The 13879-nt window shown below is 36.0% G+C and overlaps 1 protein-coding gene across 1 annotated transcript in view; it reads left to right on the plus strand.

Annotated features, from left to right (window-relative positions):
* The window catches only part of NGLY1 (N-glycanase 1), a 136373-nt gene that overhangs the window by 113870 nt on the left and 8624 nt on the right, over nt 1-13879 (plus strand). Inside the window, exons 8-10 of the mRNA XM_007936347.2 lie at nt 653-763; nt 2082-2246; nt 6183-6368. Of these exons, the coding sequence (XP_007934538.1) occupies nt 653-763; nt 2082-2246; nt 6183-6368 (462 nt within the window). The remainder of the gene's footprint in view (nt 1-652; nt 764-2081; nt 2247-6182; nt 6369-13879) is intronic.

Consider the following 13879-nt stretch of genomic DNA (forward strand, 5'->3'; position numbering starts at 1 on the left):
GGGATCGGGCAGTGTTTCGTTCTGCTGTGCATGGGGTCGCTATGAGTCGGAAACGACTCGACGGCACTTAACAACAACAACAACAACATTTGGATCTATGATCCATTTTGAGTTCATTTTTTATTGCGGTCCCAGGTGGGAATTGAAGTTCTTTTTTTTTTTTTTTTTTTTGTAACTGGGTAACCAATTATTCCAGCACCATTTGTTGAAAAGATTGCCATTTCTCCATTGAATTGTCTTCATATTTGTGTCAGAAATCAGTTTTTGATTTATAAATTCAGTGTAAGAAAAATGGAAAAAGTTTTTATTTTATGAGATCAGTTTTGTAGAAAACTTTAAAAAAGAAAAAGTTGATGTTTTGAAAAATCTTACCTTTCTAACCAGTCTTTCTTGGAAGAGTACCTGTAAGAAAATGAATAAAAAGCATGGTCTTCTCAATTGCTTTCATAGGTTTTAAAGTCTAAAATGAAAAAATTTTAAAAGTTGCATTTAACAGTTTTAGTTATTCTAGCAAATCTTGTTGTAGATGTTCAGTTCCGTTGAGTCGATACCAACTCATAGTGACCTTTTGTGCAACAGAATGAAACTATTTATCAAATCAGATTGATGGTAGTAATCTTGTTAAATATTTATATTCTGTGATTTATTTGAGGTGGTTGATGTCACTTGGCGATATTCTTGTAAACATGAAGAGGTAATCTCTAGAAGAATTGAAGTTAAAGAAGAATTACTTCGAGAAACAATAAATGAGCTTAATAAGCAGGTCTGTAATTAGGGGTTTGTCATTTTTAAGAAGATATTTGAGGTTTTTAATATAATCATGAATAGCCATTTTTAGCTCATTGGAATTCTTAAAGTAGTTTTATTTTACAAGCAAAATATTTAAATATGCTAAATGTCTTTTTGTTCATTGAAAATTTGAAGACTCTTTTTAAGTAAAATATGGCATTTCAGTATGTTGATTTGGATTAAATTGGCATATCTTTTCTCAAAGTTCACTTAAACAAATTTCAATATATACAGTACTTGGCAGAAGTATTTATCAAAGTAGTTGTGTCTTGAATACTGTGATAACACATGCACACTTACGTGCTTGTCCATTGGTGGAATTTCTGAAACAAAGCATAGGAAATTGCTAACATCATCTACTTCTGAGAAAAAGAACTGGGTATCAGATATGGAGGTTCACTTACACTCTTTGGTAGAATTAACTTTTTTAATGTATACATGAGTTTTTTCTATAATTAAAGGAGATAGAACTGATTTTGCTTTTTGCAGACAAAAAGAGTAGATCCCTTAGTCTAATTAGTTACTGAGTTTTTTGAAGGTGAGATTTCAGTTTCTTTTGGATTTGCCCTTCATTTTAAGTGTAGCCCTTATAGAAATTATAATTAGATAACCTGGAGTATTTCCTTTCCTAGGACCCCTTACCTTGGGACAAGCTCTGAAGTCCAGTGTATTTTCTCATCAGCACTGTGCATCTGCTATAAATTCTGCTTCATTTTTCAGTGCTTTATGCACCATTTTGTACTTGGCTCCTCAGCCTTCATCTTTCTTCATCATTGCCACTTAAAAATTGGCAAATTCCTGGAAGGGAAAAAGAAGCAAACATAGCAGGTTTCCTTCCCCTCAGTTCTTCTCTTGGGATCTTGGCTTTCCAAGTTCTGTCTGCTTGGTGGCTTTCTGATCATTCAAACAGGTGTTTGTATGTATATGTCTGTGTGTTTGTGTATGTGTTCCTCAGCTTATATAGATTTTCTTAACAGGGCAGTTGGTTATTGGTCTGACACAGCTAGTCTGTTAGCCAGTAACAGAAGTTGCTACTTCCATTTCAAATCTAGGATAAGAAAGGCCATGGAGAGATGGAAACAAGTGTTAAATTACTTCTCAACATAAAATGTGTAAATTTATTGTAAGTTTCCACAGTGTCTTTCCCAAATAAAGTATATATGAAAATAAAATTGGTTACTTCTTTCAATATCCCCTTAAAATGTAAATGTTCTAAAATACATTCTTGGTTAGAGATAGGCCTCAGCATTCTGCCGATCTTAACTATTTATTTTTTAAAACATGAATTATAGAGGCAGCTGTCTTTATCGGAAAGCCGAAGAAAAGAACTTCTCCAGAGGATAATTGTGGAGCTTGTTGAATTTATATCTCCTAAAACTCCTAAACCTGGAGAACTAAGTGGAAGAATATCTGGGTCTGTGGCTTGGAGAATAGCCCGAGGTGAAATGGGTCTAGAGGTATTTAATTCATTTTATCTTGATAGTCTTTTAACTTTCCTACTTCTTGACCTGTGCTCTTTGATTACAGAAAAATTATTAAAAATATAAACATTTGAAGAGAACTTACATTTGGTTGACATAATATAATCATATACATGAATTAGCAGAGTATTTTCAGATGAGTTTTTTCTATTTTTTACATTATATAAATGTTAGTGAGATATAACTTTAACTGAAGTATGTACAGAAATATGCACAATTCATAAATGTATAACTTAATGAATTCTCACAAATTGAGCAGCTGTATAATCACCAAAATAAGAAATAGAACCTACAAAAAAAGAGAAAGAAACAGAACCTCACCCAAAGCTTCAGAAACAGCCATGAGTTTTTCTAGTCACTGCTTTCTATCCCTAAGAGTAATCATTATCCTTGCTTCTGACATCATAGATTAGAATTGCCTGTTACATTGCTTAATGTACATGTGTGGAATCATGCATGCTCTCTGTGTATGGTTTCTTCTATCCAGTTTTGTTGTATGTTTATGGTATGTTTATTCTCATAGCTGTATTATTCCATAGTATGAATATATAATAAATAATACTGTTTACTAAATCACTAATATAATTGATTTATCCACTCCACTGTTGACAGTCATTTGGGTTGTTTCTTGTGTTGTAGTAATCTATTTCTGTAAAGTTTCATTGCCTCAGAAACCCAGTGAGGGTTGCTGTGAGTCAGATTCGACTCGATGGCAGTGAATTTATTACAAATTATGCTGCTGCAAAAATTCATATACATGTTTTCAGTGAATGTTTGTCTGCATTTCCATTTTGTGTACCTAGAAGTGAAATTGCTAGGTTTTAGAATATGAGTGTGTTCAACTTTAGTAGATATTGCCACACAGTTTTCCAAAGTGATGTGCCATTTTACTCTCACCAGGAGTATATGAAATTTCTTTCATGTCTTTGCCTACGCTGGGTTTTGCCTTTCATTTTCACTTTATCAATTCTCGTGGTATATAGTAGTATATCATAATTTGCATTTTCATTTTGCTGATGACTAATGAAATTGAATGCCAGTTCTTTAAACTTTTGGATATCCTTTAAGAATGGCATATCCCAGTCATTTAAAAGGAGATTTTAATGCATTTAAAAGAGTCCTGCCTTTTTTTTTTTTTTTTTGCTATATGAAAACCTTATAAAATACAGTGGGGAAAAATACATCTGAAATTATTGTTGTTGATGTGATTGTTAATATATTGTCAACTTATTTTAAGTTACTATCATTTGATTAATTTCCCAAAATTAAATAACAAGTAATGGAAATAAAATTTCTATAGTCAGTCCTATAGTTATGGGTTAAGTGAAACCTTTGTGCTAAGTTCTGCAATTGATGTTAAGAAAGTACACCAGACTGTCCCTTGCCTTTAAGTGAGATTAACGTTGACTCATTGGAAAGTACTTAATATCAGTCATATGCAGGAAAATATGTAATGAAAATACTTTACAGGAAAACAACTCATCACAGTATTTATATCAAAGAGCTCCAAACAAATTATAGTTTTATATCTACTTTTCCTAAATTTGCCATTGTTGCAGCTCATTGCTCTACTCCAAAAAGGGTGAATTATCCCCAATAAATTTTATGTTTGCTTTTTAATTTATTCTGTCATCTGTAGCAGGCAGTTGGAAATACTGGTTCAGCCATAGAATTACAAGATCTAAATTCAACAATTTAAATCACTGCTGATGCAGTGCAAGTTACAAGTATAAATCTAAATGAAGCCAGTTAAAAAGAGCAAATTTAATTCACAGCTGTTTCCCATTTAAAATATGGTTATTATTTGAGTCTTCATTTCTTTCTTTCTTTTTTTTTTTTTTTAAAGGGTGGGTTTGCTCCCTTTCATGTCATATAAGTTGATTAAATTTCAAAAAACACAAAATGGGTCATATATGTGGATTGTTTTCTCTTCAAAATTTTTTAAATTTCCCTGTTATTGAGGACCATATTAGGGCCATTAAGAGAAATCATTTTCCCCTTTAGACGTGAATGTTTGTTTTAAAAATAAACTGAAAAATTTTGGAATTATTTCTTGCTAACAATTTGAAAAAGAAGGTAGTACTGACGATATCATTTCCAGAAAGAAAAAAATTTATCTTTGTCTTAGATTGAAACATTTTATAAAAGATTAATGTTACTCTTACTCTAGTTTGCTTTGTTCAGTTGTGTACATGCTATGTTCATTCAGTAATCTACTTTTGTCTGTGCCCTTTGGCACATTAATTGGTTAATCCTTTGTAAAATAGTAGTTAATACTATTGTTACATTTTATTTCCATGTGGTTTGTGCTCTGAAATACCATTGCAGAAGACAGAGAAGAAAAGAATTAGGAAGTGTTCTCATGCCTGTTTTGAAGTTTAGTACACTAATTCATTATTGTAAAATTAATTTATAAAAATAAACTGCTTTTTAATACTGTATTTTTTTGACACCAAAATTCATAGTTTCCACCAGGGAATTATCTTCTTGTTTATATATTTAATGGCACTATTTTAAGATTCTGATAGTAATACATATACATATTTATCTAACTGTTTCTAAGATTTTTTTAATGTACTAATTACTAATTATTATGCATTTAGAGTTTTAATACCTCATATTCTCCCAAAGGAAAAAAACAACATTACCTACTATCTTCATTGGTTAGTACATATTATAGCAAGATTTTGGCATAGTCTAGAGCATTTGGCCTACTGTTGGATGATTTTTGTTCTCCCAGAGGACATTTGGCATTGTATGGCATTTTAATTGTCACAAATGGGGAGGATCGGGGAGAAGGAGAGATACCATAGGCATCTAGTGTGTAGAGGTCAGGGATGCTGCTAAAAATCCTGCAATGCACAGGACAGTCCCTCACAACAAAGAATTGTCTGGCCCCAAAATCATAATGCAGAGAATGAGAAATCCTGTTCTAGAGCCAGGCTTCTTACACTGGGCTACTGTGCCTGTGTTTAAGGGGGAGGGACAGTTTTGTGAATAAAGACACAGGATAAATACAGCATCTTTCTCAAATCCTAGATTCATTCAGAGATTTCAGGAAGTAGAGAAGTATGTTATATTAAGCCCCTAGATTACTATTTATCTGGAATTTTAAGGTAAACATGAGCTTTTGTAGTAATGTCACATATGTACAAAATAGTTTCACTCTATACCTCTCAGGTACTAGGAGAGGCTTAGGGTATCAGGAAGGGCCACTCTGATGAATTGGACTGAACAATAAGAAAGAAGCAAATACATGAAGTGGAGAAAGAAAAGCATTCCAGATAGGACAGCATGTGTCAAGGCACTGAGGCAGGAAAGACCTGGGCCTTTTTGAGGAACTAAAGGAAGAGTAGTGTGGTGGGAGTATAGAGACTAAAAGGAAGGGAACAAGAGCCTTTGGTTGGAGAACTAGGGGTCAGATCATATAGGGCCCTATTAACCATGGTAAAGAGTTTGGAGTTTAAGTACAGTGGGAAGTCAGTGGAGTATATTAAACAGAAAAGTAATTATTTTTACATTATTTTTAAAATCATTTTTGTTGCAGTGTGGAGCATGAGTTGACAGCTGGGGATCAGGTTGAGGAGACTGTTGCAGTACTCCAAGTGAAAGATGGTGGTAGAGGTGGAAATAAAGAAAAACTTGGATCCACGTTTAACACAAAATCATCGTAATTCCTGTTTTGTCTCTAGTAATGTTCAGTGCTTTATCAGCAGCATATTGATTATATTTAATCATAAAATACTTTCAGAATTGTCCACTGGCACTAATTTTTTTTTTAATGTAAAAATTTACTTTCTTAAGTCATAATATTTTTAAGGGAAGAGTCTCTTAACAATATACATAACAGTTCCTCTTTTTGTTTGTTTTACATCTGTTATGTTGAAAACTTAATTCTGTTTTCTTTTTAAGACAAAAGAAACCCTGTTCATTCCTTTTGAAAATGAGAAGATTTCTAAACAGTTCCACCTTTATTATAATATTGTGAAAGATTGCTATGTCCGAGTTTCAAATAATAATCAAACCATTTCTGGATGGGAGAATGGTGTGTGGAAAATTGAATCCATATTCAGAAAAGTTGAGAAAGACTGGAACATGGTAATGTAATGCATGAAACTATATTTAAAGCCTTTGTCATTGTTTAAGCAAATAGAGATTGCTTCATTTTTCATTTGTACATAAGGCAAAGAACTGATAAAAGTATTTCTAGCAATCCTTTAAACTGTAAAGGAAAACCCTGTTCCCTCTGTATAATGAAAGGTCCACTAGAATTTACTGCATTTTTTTAAGGAATTATCCATTTGAATCAAGGGAGTAGGGGGAAAATAATCATGTGTGTGACCAATCCATGTAATTATTTTCTTGCATGAATATAGAAAGTATAATGCTATTGACTTCCTTTACAGATATGTATAGATTGCTTACTTAGTGCAGGCCACTAGGGAGTATAATAGATTTAGTTTTATTCCAAGAAGCCAAACATCAAGCAGGCTTTCCTTTCATAAGGATGTGGATGATTGAGCAGAAGAATATCGGTTGTTTCTTCTCTGTGTCCTAAAAGAAAATAAAAAATTGAGACTAGGACCCTAGTGACCAGATGCCATCAAGTTCACACCAGCTCTTGACAACTCCACACGTGTCACATTGGCACTGTGGTCTGTAAGGTTTTCAGCAGCTGATTATTTAAGAAGTAGAGCTCCAGGCCTTTCTTCAAAGGTGCATTTGGTAGACTCGAACCTCCAACTTTTTGGTTAGCAGCTAAGTGCAGGGTCACCTGTGGTGGACAGGTTTCAGTGGAACATGCAGAATAAGACAGAAGAGAAGCCTGACGATCTACTTCTAAAACATAGCCAGCGGGAACCCTAGAGATCCCAGCAGAATGCTGTCCTGTGTAGTGCTGGAACATGGACCTCCTGGGTTGGGAGGCACTGAAAATACACAGTGGCTGTAGCAGTGAACTGCAACATACCAGTGGTCATGAAGATAGCACTGGGCTGGATAATGTTTCCTTCTGTGTACTTGGAATTGCCATGAATTAGAACCATCTCTGTAGCAACTAACAGTAGAACCATGTTGTTGTTGTTGTTATGTGCCCTCGAGTCGGCCCCGACTGATAGCAACCCCTCCATGGGTTTCCGAGGCAGTATCACTACGGAAGTAGGATTGCCCAACCTTCCTTCCGAGGAGTGGCTGGTGGGTTTGAACCGCCAGCCTTCTGGTTAGCAGTCAAGTGCTTTTAGCCACTATGCTACCAGAGCTCCCATCGTAGAACCATAGTAGTTCATTTATACCAAGCTACACATTGCTTTGACATGGTAGCTGTAGCATGTAAAAGACTTTACTTTTAAACTGCTCTACCCCTTAAACAACAAAAATAAACTCAAACCTATTTGTATGACATTAATAGATCTGACCATATTCTTGATAGGTTTTGATAGGGTTTATTAACTTATAGGGATCTTATAACTAACTTGCCATGATAATGTGTGTGAGAAGGGAAATTGTTCATTTGTGAGACATACTGGATAGATTTTTAAAAAGTGAGTTACAGATTGACAGTTTCTGGTATTTATGAGAATATACTATATGCTTGTCACTGTCCTAGGCAGTAATCAGAGTACAAAAAAAATTCAGAGATTAACTCCCTGTGGTCCCCACCCCCTGCCCAATTACAAGTTGTTTAGAAGTTTATCTTGGTCCTTAAGCATATAAATAGCCAATTAGCCAATACAAACCAAAAACCAAATTCACTGCCATCAAGGGGGATCCAACTCATAGCAGCCCCTTCTTAGGTTTCCGAGGTGGTATCACTGCAGAAGTAGATTGCACGGTCTTCCTTCCAATGAGTGGCTGGTGGGTTTGAACCACCAGCCTTCTGGTTAGCAGTCAGATGCCTTAGGCACTACACCACCAGAACTCCTAAATATCCAATACAAATAACATTTATTATCTAATAACAAAAGTAGGGATCTTTTTGTATTATACCAAAAATAAATAGGATTATTAAATTATAGATTTGTCAGTTTTCTTCTTTACCTAAAGAAGAGCATAAACAGTAAAACAAGATAAAATTTGAAACTTCAACATGTGTATATCTAGTTAATTATATAGTTAATGAGAGAGGATTAACTTCTGGAAAACTATGCTTAGCTGAAAATTTCCTCTCACCAAAAAGTAAGATAAAGTAAAACCAAACCCACTGTCACATTGATCCCAACTCCTAGCAACCTTGTAAGACAGAGTAGATCTGCTCCCATAGGGTTTCCAAGGCTATAAATCTTTATGGAAGCAGACTGCCTCTCCTTTCTCCCACAAAACACCTAGTTCAGACTGCCAGCATCTGGGTTAGCAGCTGAACTCTTTAACCACTGCTCTACCAGGTCTCCAGGATATTATAGGAATGTTATTTATCCAAGTACCAGAATGTATGTGCTGAACTAAAGAAAAATCATGCCATTGGGCAATCTTCTTCTGTAGTGATACTGCCTCAGAAATCTAAGGAGAGGTCTCTGAGTCAGAGACAACTTGACGGCACATAAGAAGAACAACAGCGTTCTTAACCAGCACTGTTAATGGAGAAAGTGCCATAGAAGCTATGCAGATAAATAGGTCTACTATACGGCACATTTCTTCCTTATCTTATTCACTAATTTTTTACTGGCAAACATTTACTGGAGTGCCTGTTGTACCAGGCCTTAATCTCAGCTACATGGATAAAAAGATGAAGAAGACACAATTTTTCCTCTCACGATCTAACAGGAAACTGAAGCATAAACAGCTATCTTAACCACGATGCAGAATACTGTAATAAGGATGTCAACACATTGCTATGGAAACACCGAGGAGGGAGTAATTAGCTGTGGCTGTGGGAGTTGGGCAAAGTGCCACAGAACAAGCGGCATTTGAGCTGAACGCTGAAGGATGAGTTAGGTGTTCACCAGGCAAGGGAACAGCAGGAATAAAGGCATGGAGTGCATAGTGTGTTTGGAGACCTCTAAATAGAACAAGGTGGCCTGAGAGGATGCATTGTGAGAGAAAGATTTAAATAATGTAAATGAGATGCGAAGGCCATTAAATAGAAAACAGGACCCTGCTCAAGAAAAGCTTAAATAAGCCTTAACATGCTTTTATGAAGGGCACCATTTTGTAAAACTTGAACGAATCTTTTTCTGGCTACGATATTTAGTATCAAATGAAGAAAAAATAAAAGAATCTTAACTGCACTTGTAGAGACTGATAACTCAGAGGTAACATATTGACATTAAAACTTGTGTTACTACCTAAGTAAAATCAGTATTTCTGGTTCTGTACCAGCATGCCCCCAATTAGAGGTCTTCTAGCTCCATGGAATCCACAGATGCCTATTCCCCAGTTTCTTTCTTCAGTAATGCTCAGTCTGGTATCATGACAGATCACATGTATCCTATTCTCAGATTTTCAGAACAGATTCTTCCTCTCTCAAACTTACCTCCTGACTACAGCTCAGACACCTACTGAATTTTTTGGTTGTTATTAGTTGCTGTTGAATTGATTCTGATTCAAGGCAACTCCATGTATGCAGAGCAGCTCTGCTGCACAGGGTTTCCGAGGCTGTGACCTTTCAGAATGAGATCTCCAGGCCTTTCTTCTGAGGTACCTCTGGATGGGTTTGAACCACCAACCTTTCAGTTAGTAGCCATGCACTTAACCATTTGCACCACCCAGGTTGTTAAATGACGTCTGAGTAGAAAAAGAATATGAGAAACGTAATCAGGAAAACCAGTACTCTTGTTGAGAGGCATGTGACAACACAAAGATAAAAGTGATGTTAATAGCTTTCTAACTTGTCTCCTTGTGTCACCCTTGTCCCTTCAAAAATGCTGTAACATGAAAAAGGTTTTCAAAACCCCATTGTTGCTGGGTAACAGTGTTAAGAAACAGCTAGCTGTCTTGCCATCATCCTCTCACCTTCCACCATGCTCGACATTGCTTCTGCACTACCCTTCTCCAATCTTCACAGGACTTCCTTTATGTTCTTCTTTGTCTGATTAACACACTCTTATCTGCAGAACTTGGCTTAAACCTCATTCCTTCCAGTGCCATCTAACTGTATTCATTTCTTCCTTTATCATGCACCTCTCCTTCATGACGTTTATTCAGCAAATACTTATGAGAATAGATTATTGTCTCTCTCCCACCAGATTGTAAATGTACCTGAGCAGAAGCCCTTGACGTTTTTTTTTCTTTTGGCATATGGTATTTAATAGGTAGTCAGCAAAGATTGGGAGCTCTGGTAGCATAGTGGCTAAGGCACTTGACTGCTAACCAGAAGGCTGGCGATTCAAACCCACCAGCCACTCCTGGAAGGAAGATGGGGCAATCTACTTCTGTAGTGATACTGCCTTGGAAACCCAAGAAGGGGTCGCTGTGAGTCGGGTCTGACTCGATGGCACATAACAACAAGAAAAACAACAGCAAAGATTATTGAAGAAAAATAAAATGACTCAATGAATGTATATTGACCTCAATTCCACAACACCCTAGAGCTGTGTAGACCATCACAGATACTCTGCCTTTCTTCAGACTATATCACTAGATGTTGACAGACACTTCATTTTTGAGTAGTTTCATCACTTCTTTGTCACCAGAGACATTTCATCACTTTTTGATGCATGACATTATGTTAACCATTGATTCATTTAGACATTCAGCCAACATGCATTGTCAGACATTGTGCTTGGCACTCAGAATGTAATGGTAAATTGAAGCTAAGTTGAGCATAGACTAGTGTAGGAGAAAGTCATGTGACCCATCTCCTTAGATTAACGGAGTAAGCTATGCAGTACAAATTTGGGTCTGTATATGATACTAAGGGAGGAAGGGCACAAAGAAGAGTCACTTAACTCTTCCTGAGTCAGAGAAAGGCTTTGTAGAAGAAGTAATATCTGAGTTGGGTTTTAGAGGAAGTGGGAGAGGGAGAGTTTGTCAGTGTGGGGACAGAACGTGAAGGGAGGGAGTGTTCTGGAGTATGAGAAATTGGATGTGCAAAAGCATAGAGGTGGGAGCCATCTGGTGTATTCAGGGAAGAGTAGGTAGTAGGGAATATGGGAGAGAACAGTGGGGGATAATAAATAGTAGAGAAGTAAACAGGTGTTCATTCCCAGAAGATTTAGATTACCTTGCAAAGAACTTTGGGTTTTACCTTTTATGTAATAAGAAACTGTGTTACCAGGTTGAGGCAGGGACTTGACCACACTGGTATTCCAAAGAGGTAATTCCAGAGGCTATGGATGGAATAAATCAGAATTTTAGCATAAAGAGATTTAAATACAGCGGGAACTGACAGTGGATTCATGTTTGATCTCAGTGATAAAATGGAATAACCAAACATAAAATACATGAGCAATGCCAGTTTACCTACACTGAATTAAAACTCTTTGAAATAAAACTGCTATACTGGATATCTGTAGGAATGACTGACTGCAGGGGGCCTGCATTATGGTGAACTTCATTAGAGTTAATCTCAGCAGCCTAAGCAGAATAATTTTAAGAGGATACTAAAGAACAACTTCAAAGAGTGTAGGGCAAACCAGACTGCCAGGAAACCATAGCAGCAGGCAGACAAGCCTGGCATGTAGTAATCAGAAAATCTTTAAGCAAAGATCTGCAGAATGTACAATACATAAAGAAGCTGACATGTAAATTGTTCTTAAATATAGTGGGTACAGCCATAAACCAAAGGACAAGCTTTATTTGTGTATGTTGTGAAAGTTAGAACTTAGACCTTAAGCCATAGACTCAATAGTTTTGTTCCCACCCACAGTTTGTGATCTGCCTACATGTGCTTATAGACACTAAAAAATGAAAGATAGGCCACCATTTTGTAAAATCACAAATTCCAAAATCAAGCATGTAAAACTACACGTAGTAAATTAAACCTATGAATTAAAAAAGCCAATAGGTAAAAATTTGCCCATTGAATAACTCAAGAAATTACAAATTTTCTATGAAATGAACAGTTGACATTTTTTTTTTCTTTAGGGAAAACAGTTGAGTATTTGGGAGCTTAAAAAGTATTTTTCTCCTAAATATAATTACTTGGTCTGTTGGTATTATACATAGACAGGACTACAATTGGAAGTTCATGTAAATCCTATATAGATTTCAGAGCTGGTGATTCTGCTGTGCATAAGATTGCTATGAGTCAGAGATGACTCGACAATACCTAACAACAACAACAACATACAGATTTCAAATAACCAAACTGAATATATATACTTCTGATAACTTCTTGTCACCTATAACAGTGATTCTATGAGTTAGTTAAAATGATGCAGATAGAGTTTATCATGTGAGAAAGATGAAATAAATTTTCATTATAAAAAGTATCTGTTTTGAATCTCCATATACTGTTTCTTGAGTGCAAGAGACATTTTATTTGCTTAAAGTATGTTTGAATGTTTATTCAAGCATCTAAGAATTCAGTGATGAATTCCATCTTACTCCTTAACTTTTCAAGGCCTTAAAAGCCCATGCATTTAGGAAGGAAAATGTTAAGTTTTAGGATAAGCAATTCTCTCAGGCTTGTTCAACAGCTATTATAATATTCTGCTAACAGTTACAACCACAATCCAGATCTAGACCCACTCATTATAATTAAGGCACTTTAGTAAGTAAGTTTGAAGTTTGAAGTTAATCTGACTTCAGCCTATCATATTTTATACTCAAACTTCTCAGCTGCTAACCAAAAGGTTGGCAGTTCGAACCCATGAGCTGCTCCACAGGAGCAAGATGAAGCAGTCTGCTTCTGTAAAGATTTATACCATTGGAAATGCTATGGGACAGTTGGACCCTGTCCTATGGGATCACTATGAGTCAGAATCAACTTGATGGCAGGTGGTTATGGTGCTCTGAAAATATCTAAGACATAGAAGTATATATATTGAGACATAAGTAATCTGTTTTAAGATTACTTTCCCTGCAGTAATAGTAATAATAATAACTACAAGTAGATACATAGGTAGACATGCAAGCTGAACAGATGTGGGAAGGCAAATAGGAGTACATTCAAGAGTATATATAGATTTGGTAGAGGATATTCCTACATATGTCTTTGTATGTGCTGCAAATACATCCAAGGGTTTAGTAGAGCACACAGCAGGCAAAGTTTTGAAAATGTCTTAGCTATAACCCAACACCTTGAAGAAATGAGTGAGTCACTATGCTTGGGGATTTAAGACCACAATTTTGAGAGACATCCAGGTCAATTAACATAACATAATCCACAAAGGCAATGTTCTACCATCCTTCTTTGCTCAGTAGTAACTGGGGTGTTAAGAGCTTGTGACCAGACATTAGAGAAGCAGCTATTGGTTGCTCCCCATTTAGAGCAAAGATGAGTGAAGAAAATTGAAGACTCAAGGAAATAGTCTAGAGGGGAGTTCCAGCAAGATGGCGGACTAGGCAGAAGGATTGCACACCCTCTTCAACAAAGAAAAGGGAAACCAATTAACACAGACACAGAAGATAATCATGGACCCCTGAGCCTTGAAGGGAAGGATACAGAATTGGACTAAACCCCAATTAGCAGAAGAATTTGTGTGAAAATACCAAAAAAAGGAGACATACGG

The sequence above is a fragment of the Orycteropus afer genome, unplaced genomic scaffold (genome assembly GCF_000298275.1).
Source record: "Orycteropus afer afer isolate SDZICR_OR568_19922 unplaced genomic scaffold, OryAfe1.0 scaffold00003, whole genome shotgun sequence".
NCBI classification, from domain to species: Eukaryota; Metazoa; Chordata; class Mammalia; order Tubulidentata; family Orycteropodidae; genus Orycteropus; species Orycteropus afer.